The 13,576-nt window shown below is 46.9% G+C and overlaps 5 protein-coding genes across 5 annotated transcripts; 2 read left to right on the plus strand and 3 right to left on the minus strand.

The window, feature by feature from the left end:
• The first annotated feature begins 401 nt into the window (after positions 1-401).
• On the plus strand, positions 402-1,332 carry LY89DRAFT_718181 (uncharacterized protein). Its single transcript, XM_018218398.1, has 2 exons — positions 402-1,183; positions 1,238-1,332. The coding sequence occupies exon 1, from the start codon at positions 519-521 to the stop codon at positions 1,179-1,181; it is 663 nt and encodes a 220-aa protein (XP_018071844.1). The 5' UTR covers positions 402-518; the 3' UTR covers positions 1,182-1,183; positions 1,238-1,332.
• Positions 1,333-1,626: 294 nt separating this feature from the next.
• LY89DRAFT_684526 (uncharacterized protein) lies at positions 1,627-2,749 on the minus strand. The gene has a single exon (XM_018214900.1). The coding sequence runs from the start codon at positions 2,674-2,676 to the stop codon at positions 1,846-1,848; it is 831 nt and encodes a 276-aa protein (XP_018071845.1). The 5' UTR covers positions 2,677-2,749; the 3' UTR covers positions 1,627-1,845.
• A 785-nt stretch (positions 2,750-3,534) lies between these two features.
• Positions 3,535-5,809, plus strand: LY89DRAFT_54584 (MFS general substrate transporter). The gene is made up of 5 exons (XM_018208238.1): positions 3,535-4,127; positions 4,189-4,364; positions 4,437-4,839; positions 4,888-5,671; positions 5,725-5,809. Exons 1-4 carry the CDS (start codon positions 3,720-3,722, stop codon positions 5,665-5,667), a joined length of 1,767 nt encoding a protein of 588 aa, XP_018071846.1. The 5' UTR covers positions 3,535-3,719; the 3' UTR covers positions 5,668-5,671; positions 5,725-5,809.
• Positions 5,810-6,151: 342 nt separating this feature from the next.
• Positions 6,152-9,100, minus strand: LY89DRAFT_733339 (potassium transport protein TRK1/TRK2; the record flags this gene model as incomplete). Its single annotated transcript, XM_018219787.1, has 3 exons — positions 6,152-7,216; positions 7,264-8,951; positions 9,004-9,100. 3 exons carry the CDS (start codon positions 9,098-9,100, stop codon positions 6,152-6,154), a joined length of 2,850 nt encoding a protein of 949 aa, XP_018071847.1.
• Positions 9,101-10,019: 919 nt separating this feature from the next.
• LY89DRAFT_718185 (ARM repeat-containing protein) lies at positions 10,020-13,508 on the minus strand. The gene is made up of 2 exons (XM_018218399.1): positions 10,691-13,508; positions 10,020-10,644 (listed from the first exon to the last, which is right to left on the minus strand). The coding sequence occupies exons 1-2, from the start codon at positions 13,422-13,424 to the stop codon at positions 10,205-10,207; spliced, it is 3,174 nt and encodes a 1,057-aa protein (XP_018071848.1). The 5' UTR covers positions 13,425-13,508; the 3' UTR covers positions 10,020-10,204.
• Positions 13,509-13,576: the final 68 nt, after the last annotated feature.

The raw sequence follows: 13,576 nt of genomic DNA on the forward strand, positions 1-13,576 counted from the left end.
TACGTAAGTCAGATAAGAAGTAGTCGGCTTCGCCAAGAAGGGGAAGGATTCAGTGGCATATATAGCGGCATATATTTACGTATTGTAGTCACTGAGAAATAGCGTAAGACCACGCAAAGACGATTTACAAGGATGTTACTATGTGGGGGCGATCCACATCCTTTGAGGGCGCTTGCATCCCTGCACCGCTTCCCTTCTCAAAAAACTGTGCCACGCGCCTCTCCCCTATTATTAGGCTACCTGCAAACGCCGCTGAGATGCGGGACGAAGTCCAGCTGCCATAATTAGTTCTATTCAATGAGCGTATGATTTGCTTACGCTCGCTCAGTCGAAAATATCTCACTGTGATCTTAATATGAGAGCAGAAACTTCTGCTTCCATCTCTTCCTCTTTAGACCCAATATACTTATTCACTTAGTTGATTTGATGCTACAACTTACATCTGACAAAGTGCATCCTGAACCACTTGGCAGTCTCTCCAGCGCACAAGTCTTCAGACTCAGTCATTCTAGTTGAAAATGCTCATTTTACTTCGAGCTCTCGTCGTCGCTAGCTCAATATACTTCTGGCATCTCACGCAATCCATGTTGGCCCGCCGCACTCCAGTTCCTCACAGCACCACAAGAGTCTCAAGTATTCATGATGAAGTCCATTCCCTCACCTCGACAATGCATGCCAAGCTTGCAGCAGCGACACAGCTAGCCAACTTTCTTCTTGCGTCATCTTCTGCAATTGTGGATGTCTTAGGCCTTTTCCTCTTTACGATTTCAGTCTTCGGATCAACCTTTGAACCTGTTGTCGGTATCATCCTGCTCTTCACCCTCCGCCAATTTGCCCAATCTTTTTGTCACCTACAGCCACCTCAGGGCATCATCTGGCGAAACCCTGGCGTTCCTTCTCTCTTCGTGACCTACGATGTCAAGGACGATCTCTTCTTCTCTGGACATACCGCTTTCGCTGTCTATGGCGCTTTGATACTACATTCTATTCTTGGGGATCTCGTCGGTTTGCCAGTCGGATTTGCTCTCGTTTTCTTTCAAATATCTACTGTCCTGCTGCTCCGCGTCCACTATACCATGGACGTATTTACTGGTATCTTTTGTGCACTCTATATTCATCAGCTAAGCCATAAGCTCTCTCCCTCGATCGATAATTTTCTATTTGCCACAGGCACTATGTAACTGTAAGTTGGTTAACTCATCTGGATATGTTGTCATGATACTAATTGGTCTTCAAGGCTACGCGACCATAGTTTGAGCTGTTCAAACTCCTCTTGGAAAACGGTTTGAGGAAGGGCATTTGGGATGCGCAAGTAATGGCGACGATGATGGCAGGATTGTGCCAGCTGCTTAGTTTTATAGTAGAGAGAGATCGTCAAATGCTGGAGTAGAAAATTGATTAAAACATGTCTTCTATTTTGATGCCAAAGTACAGAATCTTACAAAGTGATAGCATTCTTGGCTAGTGGCTGGACAGCGGCGGATGTTTGCGGAATTCAAAAAAGCGAGCGATTTAGTATCACTTGAGGTCAAGGCGTTACCAGGCGATGCGCACATACTTGTGCTACCCGATTGACCAAAAGTAGAGGTGCAAGATGTTTTTCCCAAGACTCAATTTATTGAAATGACTGATATCGCTCTCTATACTCTATGACCTCAATAGTTCTGTTCTCGCCTCGTGACATGACCAACAAAAACGCGATGCAAATGGCTGGATCTCTCGCTAATCAAGCGACCCCTTAAGAGAAGTCCCCTCAGTATACCAAATATAAAATCCTCCAAAAAGTCCTACAATGACATTGTTGTTACGTTGTTACTGATCCCAAGGTCCTTCAGTCGATTGAGACTAAGCACCATGACCCTTTCCAATCCGCGCATGAAGTGGAACGGAGCCTGTTACTTTGTTGATCACTCCTTCCATGGCCTCAAAAAGGCCAATTGCAGTCAATGGACCATTCATCCAACCTGTCACGAGACAGTAGTTGCGATCGTGCGGACGCATATGATGCACTTGATGATCCCGTCGTGACACCAGCAACCCAAAGTCTTGGAGCTTTTGAACGATCCAGGGAGGGTTCTTCATATGCGCAAAGCAATGGATCTCATTGGCGAATCCGGAGCACATCGTGTAGGCAAGCCAGAAGCTAGCGAGTGCGAAGCTTGATGAAGGGTCTGGATACGTAATGGCATTTGCTGCAGCCCAGATTCCTGGTAGACTGACCAAGAAATTATTGCCGTTTCTTTCGATGAAGCCGTGGGTAGTTATAGCAGAAGGATCCGAATGATGATGATGGAAAGGACGAAAGAAGACTGATCCTAGGACTGGAAAGTCGCTCTCACCCCAGTTATCGACAGCCCAGTGCACGACTCCAGAAGTGAGGTCGGCCGCGCTCATCCCAAGTACAACAGCGACGAGCATGCGGTAGGCCATGATGGGGCTTGCACCGTCAGCCATGAAACGATCACAAACACTTTTCATCGTGATTGCCGCATAGCCAAAAAATAAGACAAAACCACATAACTCCAGCAGGAAATGGGCGAATGTACGGCCGGTAGTAAAGTTGGCATCTTTTTTCTGCAAGATAACAGTTTTACTGTTGCGTGTAGTGGTAGAGTCTTGTTCGTGATGAGATTGGAAATGTGGCTTCGGCTGGAAATCGCGAGTTTTGACTCCCATTTTTGCGGTAAGATGAATACAATGATTTATTGCGCTGGCTTCGAATGAATAGAGTTTGAAAAAAAAATTGAACTGAAAAAGTGACTGTATCTAAAGTCAAATGTGAAGTACTACTTCAGATTTATAAGAAGCTCAGACTTCTAATTCTAACTTCTAATTTCTGATCAGAAGCAAATTTTTGTTGTATTTACGACTTATTGGCTCCGCAGTAAGCGCTTCATCTGCATTGGAGAAGGATGAATCACATTGAATCTGAAGCTGAAATCCTACCGCCGCTGATAGCAGTCGTTACTTCGTGGTCATGCTCGTGGTCATGCTCGAGGCTCGCTTGCGGCGTAGGCGGCGGCGGCACGCGAGCTGCTACCCGTTTAGTAACGATATGGGGCTGGTTTCTTTTTTTTCCCCAATCCAACAACATCTTCATAGAACCCGGATTTGCGCAAATTATAAAAATAGACCATTCATACACGTACAATACTATATTTCCGGCTATTATGCATTAAGGATATAGTCATACCAGGCTCAGCCGCTGTGATCCTCCAGAATTTTCAATAGTGCGCCTTGGGTAAGACGACTATTGCTGTAGGAGCGACTCTTGATGTTCCTCTCCAATGAAGGACCGCGAGGATTCTGGCACAATCTAACACTAGAGATAGCATTAGACGCTGAGTCGTCGGACGCCGTCTCACTGCATTGAAAATTGCTTCCAGGTCTTTATCATATCAAATTCTGACGTGTTCTAGATCCAGATAGATCACGAACATATCAACCACGGTACCCACCTCTCCAAAAAAAAGATCACCAACATATCAATCACGGTGATTACGCCCCCATACAATGGAGCACAGTGGAGAAGCCTAGCTACGCCCCCCCTATGAGGTATCTCACGTATGGAACTTTGTCTTCAGTGCAACGGAAATCGTCTACAGAAGTTACAAGCCACGGTCGTTGAGCCAGTCACTTCAAAGTAAAAGAACATCAAGCATTGCAAGTTCAAATTTTTCAGAAGACTCCTGTCATTGCCGCCAGAGCCTAGCTGCGAAATGGTTCTCAACCAAAGACTGGAGCGATTTCTGAAGACGGAGTCGCCACAGCCAGAATGGGTGCAAAAGATTGTAACATTTTGCAAGAGACGGCCCTCTGAAAAAATTGCGTTTCCGTTGGTCATTACCAGCTTCTGCGTCATAGAGTTCATCCGATCAGTCGACACGAGTATCCTCACGTTCCTCGTCAGAGCTGTTGCCGAAGATCTTCACGCAAGTACAGTGGACTCATACTGGTGCAGCGCGTCCTACCTCTTCAGTATGACAGCTACACAGCCTATCTTTGGAGGCATTGCGGAGGTTGTTGGGCGAAGAACATGCACTCTCTCAGCGACAATCATTTTCATGGTTGGTAGCATTGCATGCGCAACGGCTAAAGACATTTCTTGGCTAATCGGAGCCCGAGCAGTAAGATATTCGCATTTCTTCTTGTTAATGGACGTTTCAATGCTAATGATTTCGGTAACAGCTCCAAGGTTTAGGTTCTGGAGGGATGGATATGGCTTTCAGTCTTATCATTGTTGACATAGTCTCTTTACCACGAAGACCAATGTACGTGGCATTGCTTCAGCTTTGCGCTGGAGTAGGACTGATATTTGGTGGGCTGATTGGCGCACTTGTCATTGAGAAACTATCATGGCGCTGGTAAGTACCCTAAGTAGCACCACAGATGATGAATCTTGCGATTTCACTAATACTAACGACTTCTTGTACAAGGGTCTTTTGGATCAATCTACCATTGACCGCTGTTCCGCTGCTATGCTTTATTATTGTACTACATGTCGAATTCACTCCGAAATCATTCTCCCAACAAATCAAAGCTATCGACTGGACAGGTACTTTTCTTATCATAGCCTCGCTTACAAGTCTTCTTTTTGCTATTTTCGGTGGTGGCGTCGTATACCCTTGGATCTCTAAGGAGGTATTGGGACCACTCATAGCGGGCATATGCGGGTTGGTTCTATTCATTCTAAATGAGAGGTATGTGGCAGACCGGAATTACATTCAGCCACTCATGCCACTACGAATTTTCGGTAATCGTACAGCGGGTGTTGGGTATTTTATTGCTTTTATACACGGCATGAGTCTCACTATAATCTCAAGCATCTTTCCCCTTTACGTAAGTTCATCCTTCTATACCCATGTACGGTATGACTAACAGGGAAAGTTTTACATCACGGATGAATTGTCTTTCATTCCTACAGCTGTCCGGATGCTGCCTACTCCATTAGTCATCTCCTGCTGGGTTATAGCCGCGGGCTATGTTTTGAATAAGACAAAGAGGTTCAAGTGGTCAAACGTGCTTGGGCTGGTACTTTTGGCCGCTGGCTTCCTGCTATTATTCACTCTCAAGTATCACTCGTCTCTAGGCCAAGAGATTGGCTATCAAGTTATCTACAGTGCCGGGATTGGGATTCTATTTCCAGGCCGGATCATGGCTGTCCAATCTGCACAGGAGAGAGATGAGGATGTTGGCCTGGCTGCATCGTTAATCTCAGTGACACTCAATCTTGGTCAATGTTTCGGTCTTGCTTTAGGAGTTGCTCTCTTCGACAACTTCTGGAATATACGGGTCCGAAAAATACTTCGAGACGGATTTATTCCACCAAACGACATTTTCTATGGCAATGCAGTCCAGGAGAACCTGGATACTATCAAGTCGCTTCCGGTGGCTATAAAATGGCACTATCAGCGCGTTGGAGCTGAAACTTGCTCTTATATATTCTTGATTTTTGCAGTAGTCTCGGGCTTCACTCTCTTCTTATCATTGTTTTCAAGGAACTTAAGTTTCGATAGAGAAACGAGAACAAGGCTTGTGACGCACGACTCGAATACGATGTCGACTAGTTGCTCAGGTAGTATCGAGAAGTCTTCCGCTGATGATGCAGCTATGGCGGTTGTGGCCTGCGATGACGGCTCTGGAAATTGTCTTCGAACTACTGTGTGAACATGTGGGTTCCTAACTTCATCCATCTATCACGCTCACAACTCACAGGTGTGTCAGTAACGAAGTGCTCTGTTGGCAACAACCGAAGCATACCATGGAAGGAAAGCGGCGGTTTACCCTGCAGGAATGGCGGCTAGGCGATGTAAATACTCACGCTTTAATACTTTTCTCTACAAAACCAATTCAACAATTCCAAACAATCACTGCAAGCGCTTTTTTTTCACTGTTTCATTGATTTGATGTCTATATAATGCTTGGGTCACTTGTTATTTCCTCTCACGAACAGTCAGGCTAACGGAAAGAGAGTAGAATGAGAATCAAGAATTGCATGCTGCTGGGCACAGCAACATTTTACATTCACACGCCCCAAACTCCACATACATATATATATCTACACAGCCACCATAAATACAAGGTATCCGCCACCCAACCAACCGTCTAATAACACCGCGCTATCATATGTATGAACAACCTCATGAAATCATTACTCAACAATTTCTCCCATTGGCCCAACATCCCTCGACGTCACCGTATCAGTCCTCTCTTTCGGAGGTGGGTTAAGACCATCTTGATAAAACTGTCTCCTTCCCTCCACTCTTCTTTCCGTAGCGCCATCACCACCGTCTCTTCCAAGCATAAGACTAGTGCCATACGCTCTCGGACTCAAACTTCTCGCATTTCTAACAGTGCTTGCGACAGCGATACTGTGTCTGCGAGTCCGTTCAAAGGCCAGATCACCCTTGTGAATATTGCGATGTGAGTTTGGAATCGTAGGTCCGGGATGTAATAGCGTGCTCAAGAAGTTCTGGGCCTGACGTTGAGGACTCCTTCCTCTTGATCGGCTTCTCTCACTCTTGTTTGTCTTTGTCGCACCAGAGTTGACTTGTGCAGCTGTAGCCATTGTACCAATCGAAGATCGTCTTCGGACATGCGCAGCTGCGGTTTCTGCTTCTTTTCTTTGGAGATGTTCGCTAGGGAGGAGAATAGCGCGATCTAGCTCATAAGGGAGACCACGATGTCGACCACGGACTTGCATGGCTATTATGACCAATTTCGCGATGACGCCAAACTCGGCAGAGAAGGAGGCGTCGATATTAGTGTATCCTAGACTTAGTCCAACGGTTCCGTAGGCAGATACGACCTCGAAGAGGACTGAGAACATAGTGAAAGCTGGATCGCCGCTTTGCAATCTGGTGCCTTCGGAAATAGCGATGACAAAGAAGCCTAGAAATATGTACCACAAATCGAAGGACAATTGACGTCGCAAATGGGCACCAACGTAAGATGGCTCTCCTTCATCTTCGTTCTCCTCTGCTTGATTGCCATAAATGCCAAGCGACTTTTCCTCGTACACATTGGTTCGACGTACGGAGATAGCGATCGGGAGGACGGATATATACATCATGATTAGGTATGAAACTTGAATGGCAGGATGAAGCTCTGCAAGATTGACGACGCCGAATCCTGCAGTGCGAGTGGAAACGGCTTGGAACCATCCATCAAGGACTCGAATGTTGACTGGAAGTTGAGTGACGATTGAATTGCCGAGCTAATTCGGGTCAGCAAGAACAAATATAGTATAAGAGAGAAACACACATCAAGGATTATAAAGAAAATCAAGTCCAGCCCGTTCAATATCACCAAAATCCAGAACAACCACCAGGTAGCCTTTGCCGGGAATAGTAGAGTAAAACATCGGCGGGGATGATCAAGTAGAAACTTCAGCTCCTCCCAGATCCCACTCTCTCTTGGCACGTATTTTGAGGTGACCCAAATGATGATTCGCAACATGATTGGGAATCCTGTATTGCCAATGATGATCAGAAATGACATCAATAACAGAGGCCAAATGGCTGTCCCAAACGAGATCATGCTGTCAGGCGTGAGAGTATATCCCAAATCGGTGAAAGCGGAATTAGCTGTGAAGATACCCCACCAGCCTCTTCCTTGACCATCTCCCTCGACAATTACGCCATAGGTCTTCGTGGTATATATCCATGGAGTGAGACATACCATCCCGAAGACAGAGAATCCCCAGAAATAACATGTCAGGATGAGAGCCAGTGATTTCAATGACCGGTACTCAATGCCGCCCAACTCTTCTCTCTGCTCTTCTGTTAGGTCCACAAACATAGAGTTTCGTCCGACCGTGGCTTCCCAGCTCAGGTACGGCATCGTCTCTTCTTTGTCCCGGGATAGGGCAGATCTGATAGTCTGCAAAGTGTTCGTCCTGGTTCGCGAAGAGTCATGATGATCCTCGTGCAACTTCTCATGCTTACTCTTGAATATTCTTGGTTTCCGAAACCTCAGTGCCGACAAAGTGTTCTTTGCAGCGGTAGCATCCTCGGCAACATGTTCAGTGACAGGGATAGGCGAACGCTGAGGTTCTGCAATCGTGATGTTTCTCCTAGGGCGCTCCTGCTGGTCATCTTGATTGCGAGCTGTGTCCTGACTCTGCCTCGAATCAAACGTAGAGGCTCTCCTTGAGATGGTTTGATGAACTGTATCCGCGTCGTCCACGGCCTGGGGAGCAATACCTGCATCAGCATCTCTGGGTCCTGGAATCCTCAACACAGCTCCATCATCCGCATGTCGTTGTCTTTCCAAGATAGCGATATGCTCCTCGGTCCTCCTCGGTGCAGGTAACCTCTCATCTCCCGAAGGAGCTCTGGCATGACTCGGTTTGACCTGGTCCGCGAACTTGATCTGTGGCCTCTGTCCATCCTCTTTCTCTTCTTCCGATCCACCATTCAACCCTTTCTTGCCCGTTCCTTCACTACTACTCTCATTCGAACTTCTCGTTTTCTCCTGCTCCAGCATCCTCTCTTTCTCGGCTCGTATCTGATCCTCAACACTTCCCTCCACCGCCCTCTCGTCTGTCATCCCATTGGCTCTCGTACTCTCATGCATAACCACAATCTTCCTCCCATCCACGCCCCTCTCCTCCACATCCAGATCCCTCTCCCCCGTCCTCGCCTTACTCAACGACTTCGCCATACTCCTGCGATTCCTACTCGCTTCCCTGGCTATGTGTTGGAACCTCTTCTCAAACCAATATAAACGGAGAAACACCACGAACGAATTTATGGTAATAGGATTCGTAGCCATGGGAATGAGGAAGACAACCACTTGCTGCCATGTATTAAGTTGATTGATGTTGATAGTGTTCAACCCAGATTGCGTCGAGGCACCGCTCGCGAGGAAGAGGGCATCGATATATTTGATTTCGCCGCGAATGTAGAGACATATCGAACCGAAGAGGGCCATGCCTATGATCCAAAAATCTGCCAAGCATAGTCAGTAGAGAAAATGGACAATGTGGATTGGAGGCCGTACAATGTACAGTAATGAAATTGAAATGGGGCGTTTTGGAAATAAAAGCCGGCTTGAGGGACTCGACATGATGCCAGACATCTAGCAGAATAGAATACATCTTGACGGTCTGCGATTGATTGTCCTATGTAAAGAGACCAGCTGAAAGCGCGTGGTGGTTCTTCCAACTGATCTCGGGCGGAAGGTTGCGGGAGGCGGTGCTATGAAGTGGAAGGCGAATTGGATGAGCCGGGTTCGAATGGATGCATCTTCAAAACGTCTATTGACAGAGGAGAATGGCGATTGATCTTGGTGTTGAATTGAGGATTGAGGTCAGCAGCGGTGATCTTTGTTTGTTTTCTCCGAGGTGTAGAAATTGGACTGATGGATGGAAAAGAATCTAGATTGTTAGTCTTGGCACCAAAACAGAATCGATTGGCGTTGGTTGCTGTTAGTGCCGCTAAGACCACGAGATCAAGATGTCGAGCTCCTCCCCGTTTTCTTTTCTTCGATCATATGATATATCTAAATTGGAGAAGATCTTTCGCAGAGAAAGAGAGAAAATAACATTGAAGTGAAACCTCCTGTCTCAATTGATAGTTTTCTCCCAGGTACGATCTTTAGGAGCTTTCCTCCTTGGCAGTGAGAGGATCAGCGTTGTCAAGTCCACAAGATCCTTGCCTGCATCGTCATCAGCGGCCGCGTGCATATAAGTTGACACCAAGTCGAGATAAGACCATTTCTCCTCTTTTCCATCTTTAGTGTTGTCCTAAGAGCTTAGTGAAGTTTGAAATAGCTGAAGATATATAAATTTTGGTTGAGTCTAAATGGTATCGTTGCCTGCTCTCACAGTTGAGATGAAATGCAATGACTCGCACGTGTCAATGACGACGAGGCTCCCCTTGTCTCATTTATTGGCAAGGAGCATCAATTGGCTACGCACCGTTGTCTTATCCAATCTTCCAAGCGAATGCACGACACGATAGTTTGCATAGCCACTCGATGTCGAGAATCATATCTGAAGCATCTCACATTCCCTGCGGCATTTTCGAGCATCCACGACATGCATCAACTGATTGTTCGTTCGTTATGTCCACTGAATAACCAGATATCCCATACATACAAAAGAGAACCCGAAACGCCAACAAAGCATACTTTCCGAACCCTCCGTAACCTGCCCAGACCACCGTCATATATTCATTACAAGCAGCGGTGAAGTTTACCTTCACATGCCAGACATCTCCACATCAGCATCACTAAGTAGTTCCGACATAAGAGAATCTCTTCTGCCAATGATGGTGCCTTCTTCCTCCTCTTCCTCAACCTTGACCAATTCCGTCTTGTCTCCTTCTTCTGCCTCAGCCCCATCGGCACTGAGGACTGTCCTCTCTTCGTCTACACCGCTCGGCGCTATGCTTCCTTTCCTGCTATTCACGCTGCTCTTCAAGCTTACCGTACCATCTGCGTCCTCCTTGAGAGAGTTCGCAATCTTGCCAAGTGACACGTGTATCTTGAACAAGGCATTGCGACCAGTCGCATCAGCGATGAGCTTGTCATCAATCGCAATGGATACTTCATTGTACACTTCTTTGAGCAGAGCAGGCGTTGAAGCTGGTGAGATGTGGAGCTTGGCGAGCATTGGTGCTAGAAGTTTCTTCTCTTCTCCTGTCGATGTGTTAGTCGGCTCATGCAAATTCGTGGCAGTACTTACTATTGATGCCAGACCCCAGCTTCTCCAAAAGGTCACGCGCAAACTCAAGATGAACATCTCCATTAACTGCCTTTTTAGAAGCTGCTTCATCTCCTCCAGTGAGCTGGATCCCGCTTCCATAACATTTTCTTGGATCCGTCCAGTCGATGAGATGAGCACCAATTGTAGTGATGCTTACCATCTCAGTCTCTGCGTCTCCATCATCGTCCAAGGTTTCCTGGACCTCAAACAACTTGTGCAATGCATCGCAGGCCACTTTTCGCATCCTATCTTGATTTTCCTTTCTACTAAAGCTGAACACAGGTAGGAAATAGCTGAGTGTTTGCCTCACACCTTGATTATGTGCGCTGCTTGGATCGAAGTATAGGACTACCAAAGTCTTGAGCAAATCATCGATCGCTGTAGAAGAGTCCGCAATAACACGACCAAGCATAAGCTTGGCAATGGCGACAGTGGCTGCAGCCTGGACCTCAGGAGCCTTTCCTCCAGACTTGAGTGCCTTAAGATACACCTTCAGAAGTGTTGGGTTCGTGTCCAACAGGTGCGCACCATGAGTGTTGAGGATATCAGTAAGAATCTGCAAAGCGGTGATCTGTAGTGCAGAGTGGCCCTTGGTGAAGAAATGCATGAAAAGCGTCAAGTTTTCCTCTGCGAGAGACTTGTCTAGGAGAGAACAAAGACCAAGACAGAGCAGACCACGCTCTCGGACTGGTGCCTCGTGAGACCGAACAGCTGGCACAACAAGGTTGTTGAGCATGGCAACCAGGTCGACGTTCTGCTGAAGGTTGCCTTCCACATTCTCGAGCATACATTGCACGATATGTAGACATTTCATGTTGACCATGATCTCTCTAATAGCCTTTTCTTGGTCCTCCTCTTCAGTACGTTGGGAATTCTTGCTTGACTTGGTCGGCGTTCCATCTCCGCTCACTTCTGACCGTGCAGAGTGGAAGCTTTCATCTGCATCCTCCGAAGCCGGCTCATCCATGACCGTATCGTGGACATCAGCAACAGCTTCAAGGACAATGCTACAGAATTCCCTCTCTCCGGCGGCATCAGGAGAACAGATTCCTCGAAGGACCTCAACGGTCAGCTTGGTGACTTCTTCCGGAAGATCTGGAACAGAAAGCGATTGTCGCAAGAGAGCAAACATCTTTCTTCGTCCAGCTTCGTCTGAATAATCCAGAGTCCGGGCAATATGAAGGAGTTGCTCAACAATAAATTCCTGCTCCACCGTATCTTCTTCCTCTTCATCTTCGCCAATTTCTTGCTGAGCAACACGTTTCAAGGCTTCGACCAACACAGTAATATAACGTTGAAGGTAGAAAGCAAGTTTCGTTACCTCTGGCAATTTCTCTTCAACCAAAGCTTCGAATTTGCCATTGCCCTCATTTCTGCAGAAATCGTTGAAACTTCTCGCCATGAAGACAGCTTCAGCCGTCAACGTATCCCAGAAATTATCATCAAACGTAACAGCGTCTCTGTAATCGGGACGTCCTTCCCAGAAGCCCTTCATAGCCTCCAATGCGACTCCATTTTCGACACCAGAGTTGACGACATCGATACGCTCAAGGAGTTCCAGAAGACCTTCGAAACTTGGTGGCTTTACTTCTCCAGCGGCTGCTTCAACTGTTTCGCCTTCTTCATTCTCAGCAGTACCAGCACAATCTTCAATCCAGCGTTCTCGAAATAATTTGCCAGCAGCTTTTCGGACATTCTCATCTCTGTCTCGGAGACCCCATCGAAGCAGCTTCTCACGCATAGACAAGGACAGATGTCGAAAGTCTCCAAGAGCTGGCAGAAGTCTAGAGTAAAGTGCTCTTCGAGTAGCAGGGTCCTGATCTCGGGCGCGTTCCAGTAGGAAAGGCAGGGTGTTTGGAAGAATAGGAAGGTTGACCAGCAAAGACCTTCGAACATCTGCACTAGGATCGTTCTGGAGGACGTCGAGAAGTCTTTCAAGCAGGCCAGACGCAGAGTCATCATCGTCACTATCTTGCGCTTCACCGTCTGCTTCGTTACCTGCCAGTCGTCCCAATCCCAAGACTGCTTGTACGCGAACCATGGCTTCCTTGTCGTGAATCCTCTTGAGAAGGCCGTGTCGCAGAAGTTGAAATAGATCATCGTCAATAGCTTCCAAGGAATTGATAACATGTGCAATCAGCTGCGTGGATCTGTATCGTACGAACTTCTCCTTGGACGTGAGAAGAGGTAGAATCGTGTTCATGACATAGGATGTCAACCTTGTGCTCGGTGTTTCGACCATGACACCGTCATCCTCCTCATTCTCCGGGAGCAACTCGTTATCCTTTTCGTTTGCATGTCGTAGAAACAGTCCAATGAATCGAATTGATCGTTCTCCCACGCTCTCACTCTTCTTCACTGGCATAACCCGTAGAACACATCTCGTCAACTCATGTGTGAACTGATCTTCATCGAATTCCTCTGCTCCGGTCTTGTTCTTCTTGCTTGTAGGCTCATAACAACATGCTTCTTGAATCTTTCGTAGATTGATCACCAACTTTCTATGTCCGGCCGTTGTTCGTTGCGCATCGCGGAAAATAGATGAGATTTGAGTTCGGAGCTCGTTTTCTGGCGTTTCTTCTGGTATCTCGACATAAGGAGTAGAGATTCGTGATGCTGTTGACGCACGTGAATTCAACGTTTGGGTAGATGCTTTGTGTGATACAGCAGCTGAAGTCCTCGAGGACCGAGCTGTTGAAACTCGTCCAGGCATTTTGGATAATTGTGTGCACGCTCTTCACGCCGATTTAAGTTCTTTCGTCTCGCAATACTTCGTTGTTCGTCGTGGGTCGTTAATTCGTGATGCAAAACAAGCAAATCGCCAAAACCGCGTCGGAAAAGTCAACAATCGTTGACTCGCCAACA

The sequence above is a fragment of the Mollisia scopiformis genome (genome assembly GCF_001500285.1).
Source record: "Mollisia scopiformis unplaced genomic scaffold LY89scaffold_11, whole genome shotgun sequence".
Taxonomy (NCBI): Eukaryota; Fungi; Ascomycota; class Leotiomycetes; order Helotiales; family Mollisiaceae; genus Mollisia; species Mollisia scopiformis.

Bases quoted from the DNA above. Each gene is read 5' to 3' on its own strand.
- LY89DRAFT_718181 (XM_018218398.1), top strand. From the start codon at position 519: ATGCTCATTTTACTTCGAGCTCTCGTCGTCGCTAGCTCAATATACTTC.
- LY89DRAFT_684526 (XM_018214900.1), bottom strand. From the start codon at position 2,676: ATGGGAGTCAAAACTCGCGATTTCCAGCCGAAGCCACATTTCCAATCT.
- LY89DRAFT_54584 (XM_018208238.1), top strand. From the start codon at position 3,720: ATGGTTCTCAACCAAAGACTGGAGCGATTTCTGAAGACGGAGTCGCCA. The intron at 4,128-4,188 runs GTAAGATATTCG...TTTCGGTAACAG, and splicing joins GGCTAATCGGAGCCCGAGCA to CTCCAAGGTTTAGGTTCTGG. The intron at 4,840-4,887 runs GTAAGTTCATCC...TAACAGGGAAAG, and splicing joins CAAGCATCTTTCCCCTTTAC to TTTTACATCACGGATGAATT.
- LY89DRAFT_718185 (XM_018218399.1), bottom strand. From the start codon at position 13,424: ATGCCTGGACGAGTTTCAACAGCTCGGTCCTCGAGGACTTCAGCTGCT. The intron at 10,645-10,690 runs GTAAGTACTGCC...ACACATCGACAG, and splicing joins GCTGGGGTCTGGCATCAATA to GAGAAGAGAAGAAACTTCTA.